General features: G+C 44.6%; 1 protein-coding gene across 1 annotated transcript; it reads right to left on the reverse strand.

The window, feature by feature from the left end:
* Window positions 1-1,627: 1,627 nt before the first annotated feature.
* LOC136508582 (pentatricopeptide repeat-containing protein At4g18975, chloroplastic-like) lies at window positions 1,628-5,982 on the reverse strand. The gene is made up of 10 exons (XM_066503297.1): window positions 5,528-5,982; window positions 4,765-5,036; window positions 4,502-4,523; window positions 4,296-4,409; window positions 3,831-3,941; window positions 3,093-3,236; window positions 2,804-3,016; window positions 2,484-2,688; window positions 2,171-2,274; window positions 1,628-2,073 (listed from the first exon to the last, which is right to left on the reverse strand). The coding sequence occupies exons 2-9, from the start codon at window positions 4,851-4,853 to the stop codon at window positions 2,177-2,179; spliced, it is 996 nt and encodes a 331-aa protein (XP_066359394.1). The 5' UTR covers window positions 4,854-5,036; window positions 5,528-5,982; the 3' UTR covers window positions 1,628-2,073; window positions 2,171-2,176.
* Between the last annotated feature and the right edge of the window lie 355 nt (window positions 5,983-6,337).

The following is a 6,337-nucleotide window of genomic DNA, read 5'->3' on the forward strand; positions in this document are numbered from 1 at the left end:
AGCAGCACCCGTGCGCCGGCGAGACGGAGGAGGAGCAGCCGACGCGAGCCATGCGAGGCCCGTCTACGACCCGCCGCCATCACGCACTGTCGGACGAGGGAGGAGGAGGCAACCTCACCGAGGACAGTGGAGAGCAGGAGGGATTGAGGAGCGGAGAAGACGAGGAGTGAGTGGCGCCCCTCAATATAAAGGGAGGCGAAACCCTAGCGACGGGGAGGAGGGGGGAAATTTCCGCGTCACGCGCGAGACGGGGAGCGCCAGCCCGCCAACAGCCAAAAGGGAGCGCGAGAGGCCGAATCGAGCCGAGCCCGAGAGAAACGAGGGGGAGGGGCGTACCTCGGGGTGCGGGCTCCCAGCTGCTTTAAGCAACGTGTGGACCGGGCCCTAGAGGCGTCCAGGCAAACAAACAAGGCCTCCTGCACGGGCTGGGCCTGGCTCACCCCCTCGTCCAGGTAAACAAACACGCCCTCATAATCAACGAGCATATCACCTCACTACCAGTACTGTACCTACTGCCTCACTTCAATTCTTACTCCGCCCTGTTGTTGAACACTTCGAACTGCGTTGCTTTGCATTTCATGCCTCCCTGTTTTAGGCCGCATTTGGAACGCAAGGATTTCCCCGGAATCGTGAAGTAATTCCACGTGAATCAGTTCGTATATATATAAAAAAAAACAGGAAATACGGGGGAAAGCTCCCATGTTCAAAGAGAGCCTTAAAAACAGAGCAGAACGCACTTGGCTTGGGATTGAAGTGCACACCAACAATCAGGAAATCTGTCATCGTGTTCATGCAGGATAGGAATATAATTTTGGCATCTACAATTCTGTGGCGAGCAACGCGGCCACGGCATCGCAAACATGTCCTGTTCCTGTCTGTACGTCCAAATCCAAATTATAGAAATGCCAGCTCAGATTCGATGCGCACAAACGTCAGAAACAAACGCTTGCTTTACAGAGGAATCGAATTTGCAGTTGCAGGCCCTCCACTACCACTATATGTATTATATATGTATATGCACTTACGGGGCACTGGGTGGAATGCACATTCCAGTTTATTGCCTTGCAAAAATATGCACATCATGTAGCAACAAAGTCGGTCACACATACGAGTATAGCTGGCAACATGGATGCAGTGGTACGAATCCACTGTGCATGCATGTATGTTGTATGGTGATCAAGTGAAGTGAGCGTGCAAACCACTTCAACTCCTCCCACTACATATGCATGCACGCATGCCAACTAAGGTTCCACTTCCACCACCATCATCCAAGTGCAACCCAAAACTAGCTAGAAGGAATCATACACACATCTAGAGGCCTTCCTTTGAAAGAAAAAAAGAGCACCATGTCAGTACTCAAAGCTCTTCATCAGGCCGGCCTGGGCCCAACAGAAATGCTGCCTTCAAAGTTTCCAAAGCACATAAGAGGGAAAATGCAGGCAAAAGCATCCTGAAAGCAAAGATATGGGCAGCTGCTTCCTGCTTTAGCTTCCCACTTCACTTGTCATTATAGCTATCCACATTCTCCTTTGACACAGGAATACTTTTCTTTCATCTTCAGAGTTGCACAGCAAACATGATAAAATTATTAAAATTTGATTCCCTGTGCACACTAAATCGAATGGGGTGTATATGTTGGTGCCAGGAATGAACATTGCAGATTATACATAGCCAGAAAGCAAGATGCCACACTTGTTTAGGATCTTCCCAAAAATTTCAGTGCAAATACAAAATGCCCTAGTACCATGTCTAGAAAAAATACGAATTGATGGCAGTGGATAAATATGTTTGGCCTAACCAAGCCAAGAAAAAGAAAAAACTGAGTAGCGTCAACTATCAACAAGATCAGAAAAAAATAAACATGTTTCAGATTAGGGGAGCACACTATTTGCTCCGTCAGCTGGCCTGTCTGCTGTGGCTTCAGTCTGCAGCTGCCTGCAGCTCTTTTCCCTGAGCCAAGACCTGCTGCAGCCGCAATGGCTTAAATATGCAGGGAACGGGCGGTTGCTAATGCTGCCAGCATATCTGGTTTTGGTCAAATCTTATGGCCACGTCAGTGGATCAGTGATGACTCTGGAAGGAGAATAAACAAGGAAGATGTAATGTCCAACCAGCACTTCTAAACACATAACTGCAAACTGAAAGTCATGGACTGTGTAGTTTACATTACCTCTTATCATGACTCAGCGGAGGCATCTGATTTCTCATCTAAAGGGAAACAGTGATCTTCAAGATTTTCAGATGTTTCCATATTGCTTTCCTTACTGCCATCAGCTGAGAACAGAATAATAATGTTGTGATTTTTAGTGTCCTAACAAATTAATTGATTTCATGCAACTGGGGGAATGCTCTAAGGATTAAACAATGCTAGTCATATATCCTCATAAAAGAACTAAGTTCAGCATCTGAAGCAAATGGGAATTTTACAGGCATATAGTACATAATGTCTGAAGGAACTTTTCACACGAGGAATGGAAACTAACCAGATGTTTTATCAGTCTCAGTCTTTTTGGATTTGGAACCTTTCTTTCGATCATTTCGAGATGGCTTGTTGCATAAATCCTTGTATTTATCAAGCAAAGCCTTTTTCTCTTCTAGTAATCCAAGCATTTCATATGCATCTTCAACTTTCCGTACAATATCTTTGCTTGGAGGTTTACGGCCACAAGCTTCTAGTTCTTTGAAGAGCTAAATCATCAGAAGAGGCAGGTAAAGTAATTCATATAAGGCGCGTTATCAAATGAAAAACATGTAAAAGTAAAATATAAACTGCATCACAAAGTTACAAAGTTTAGGTCCAAACCTTCACGAGCCTGTCTAGCCTATTGTTTCGGTAGTAGATAGCCAACATAAGACGGCAGAAACGCCAAGGAACCGAATGCAGATCATGGCCTATTTTCTTCTGCCAGATTCTATGTGCTTCCTCAGCTCTATTATCCTTCTCAAGTGCACATGCTAATAGCTCATATGTTCTCATTGTATTTCCTTGCCCTTTGCTCAGCATCCATTTGATCACCTATGTAGTCACAGACATTTACTTCACAGTGTATTGATGACAAATACAAATGAAAGCAGCTGACACTATACAATACCTGGACAATTCTATGCCATTGTTCCTCCTTCTCAAGAACTGAAAGTGCTTGCTTTAGTGAGGCCAAAGGAAAATCCTGCTCAAAGGCAACCCAAGCATCAAGGGTGCCATAAACAGCTTCTCTTGAATCTTCGAGGCTAAGAAGCTGCAGTTAGAGAATGCAGTATTTCGTTATTTTCCTGCACTAGGCAAAAGCAGCTAAATGACTGCAATAAATTGACAAATTTCAATATGCACAAGTGGTATAATTTTATCCACAATGAACAAAAAATGAAGCTTATAATATGTGCATTCAGGTGGCCACTGCCCAGCCAGGTCAAGACCAGAAGATTAATGCACTGTTTTGTTTCTTTTAATACATATTAGTCATTCAAAGAAGAACTGGCAGGTGCTCACATAATCTACTTTCCCAGGTCAACAATACATTATAAATGAATTAGCTGTTATCACTCTTCTACCAAAATCAAGAAAATCATGTGAAATGTGAACTCACTAATATCTATTATGATGCAGGTGAAATGAAACTGTCTATAAAATGTCTTGCACAATTTGTATCTGGTAATCAGAACATGGAATTACATGAATGCCAGAAAATGCTGTCAGTGTTTCTTTAATTGTCACTTACAATTTCCGAAATATTTGCAAACACATTATTAGCATGTGTATCATCATCATTTGAAACGTACTAGAATATTTTCGTACAGGGTAAACGAATTATATCAATACTATCTGTACATACAGTGTTGACAAGAAATTTCCTTTTCTCCGCTGAAGACAGATTTTTTCCAACAGGGCCTTCCTCCAATTTTCTTGTGCTCTTCCGTATGCGATCAATTATTATGTCAGTATCCTGTTTATAAGAAAAATAAACTCTTTTATCCCCACCTTATATAATGCCATGGTTCTGAAGCTAAACAAATCAACCAAACTAAAGAATCATAAGTGCTTGTATGTAAACAACCCAGAAATGTGCAAGAAACTATTCAATGCAATCAGTGCATCCGAAGAATGGCGTGTATTTTGAATATGACCAGGCTATTTGACATGCTGAGCATCTCTACAACTAAAAAACGGCAAATATAAAAATAATATAGGATTTCTGAATAGTGATCAACCAGAAAGGAAAGACTGACAACACAAAGTAGTAACAAAGATAAACAGAAATATTTCAGTACAAAGCAAACAGTGATAGTGCTGTCGGTACCTTCACAGGAGTAGTTGGTTCTAACTCAGTCTGCTGATATATTGGATCTCTTGTAACTCTTTTGGAAGTAGAGAAATCTCTGGTAGCATGCTTGTCACACAAACCAGATATGGGCTAAACAGATGAGCCAGAGGTGCAACTAGTTTAGGACCAATAAACAGAATTAAGGAAGAGCAACTTCTTGCTTAGGATGCAGACGCGTGTACCTCTATATGTGAATCCCATAACCTGCACAATGTAAGTAAAAAGGAAAAGTTTATTAAACACTATCTCCTTAAGGGACTATAAACTATTATTAAACACTATCTCATTAAGGGACTATAAACTATGAAGCTAATAAAAGGGAGTGCAAGAGTTAGGAGCTTGCAATTTATAGTTCGAAAATCAAATTATTCAGAAAATTCAATTTCCACCATCACAATTCACAGATAGAGACGCTTGCCAACGGGAAAAAAGAGAAGGAACTCACCAGTGGAAAGGGACGGGGTTGCAGGTGACGTGGCCGGTGACGGGTAGGCAGTGAATGGCACGGAGGGATCGCTGTAGATGCCGGAGCATGGTGGCGGCGGGCGGCTGCTGAAAGGTCCTCACGGGTGCCTCTTGGTCTCGGATTGGGAGCGGCGCTAGCGGTTGGAGAAGGCAGAGACGCAGACGCCACGAGCGGCGGTGGTGGCACTCTGCCTCTGCGATCCGCTGTGTAGGCAGTGGCGGATTGAACTCTGGGTAGGCCTAACCAATAATCTAGTACACAATTTGGTACATAAGTATAAAATTTGCCAAGCAAAATGGTAGATTAGTAGAAATTAGCCAGAAGAACGGTAAACAAATATTTAGATGGTCTCATTATATTATAAACGCGACAAATAAGCTCGAGGTTGCATAAATGAAGAATCAAGCATTTGACGAAAACACAATCCGCTAATGTAATGTCAGTAAATGCATCAGAGCTGAACTTCAGATACACACCAGAAAAGTTTTGTTTTTATCTTTGGTTATTTATAGAGCCAATAATATTGTACACAAAATGAAAGGGTCACTTTTGAGCCTACAAAAAAACTAAGCTATGTGGGTACTACCTACAAGGCCGGTTCCGAGCTCCGTATTCTCTCAATCTCAATTGGAATTCAATGTAGCTTTTGTACAATTGTACATTTGTACTTCTTGCTAATCCTGACAGATCTCGAAAAGGAACAGGGAATTGTGAATGAATGAGAAAAGCGGCATGGGCTTACCAGTTAGATCTACAGTGGCGGACGGATTGAAGGGAACATACTGGGAGGCTGGGAAGGCAGGCGGCGACTTGGCCTCGGGGCCTTGCCAAGATGGACAGGCCAGGGGCGTTGTCAGTCGTTCCTCTTGGGCTCTTCCTTATGCAGTTATGCGGCCCCAAGAAGCGAAGGCGGCGACGCAGCGTGGCTTCCCCGTGGCGCGGACAGGAGATGGCTCCCACAAGGGCGTGTGGCGCCGCGCAGCTGCTCGGAGAAGGGGCCGCGCGGAACCCGCGGCGTGGCGCGGAGAATAGGCGTGAGGCAGCCGGCGCTCGAGAGCCGCTGCCTGCTAGGGCAGGACGGCTGCGCCAGGATTGGGAATCGGCGACTCCGCGGCGCCGGCGCGAATGCAGAGCAGACGGCGCCGCCCCGGGTCGAGGGAGTGGCCACTGGCCAAGAAGAGTCCAGGATGCCAGGCTGCCGGTTCGGCCATCAAAATTCTTTTAGGCCGAAATCTATGGCAGTTCTGGGCCTGTACGAGCTACCGTGTGGGCCTGCCACTGGTGCTGGCGATTGACGGAGAGACTCCACTGCCAAAACGTCCATTTTTATCTTTTTATCGACGTAAGTGGCAACCTTTGAATTAAGATAGAAAAGAACTTCAACAATCTACCGATACAGGAAACAGGATGCGGCCTCGAAAAACAGCCCCAACAGGCCAACACTCAAGTCAAGATCCTCTAGGAGCAACCTATTGGCACCACCACACCATGGCCCAACAGAAACATGAGAACTAGAAATTAATTAGGATACAAATCCAAAAGCCCTCTCGTG

Source organism: Miscanthus floridulus, chromosome 15 (assembly GCF_019320115.1).
Source record: "Miscanthus floridulus cultivar M001 chromosome 15, ASM1932011v1, whole genome shotgun sequence".
NCBI lineage: Eukaryota > Viridiplantae > Streptophyta > Magnoliopsida > Poales > Poaceae > Miscanthus > Miscanthus floridulus.

What these genes read in the sequence shown, in the direction of transcription:
- LOC136508582 (XM_066503297.1), bottom strand. Translation starts at nt 4,853, where the DNA reads ATGCTCCGGCATCTACAGCGATCCCTCCGTGCCATTCACTGCCTACCC. An exon ending in AACCCCGTCCCTTTCCACTG is followed by an intron (nt 4,524 to 4,764) that starts GTGAGTTCCTTC and finishes TACATTGTGCAG; the next exon opens with GTTATGGGATTCACATATAG. An exon ending in TGAGACTGATAAAACATCTG is followed by an intron (nt 2,275 to 2,483) that starts GTTAGTTTCCAT and finishes TTCTGTTCTCAG; the next exon opens with CTGATGGCAGTAAGGAAAGC.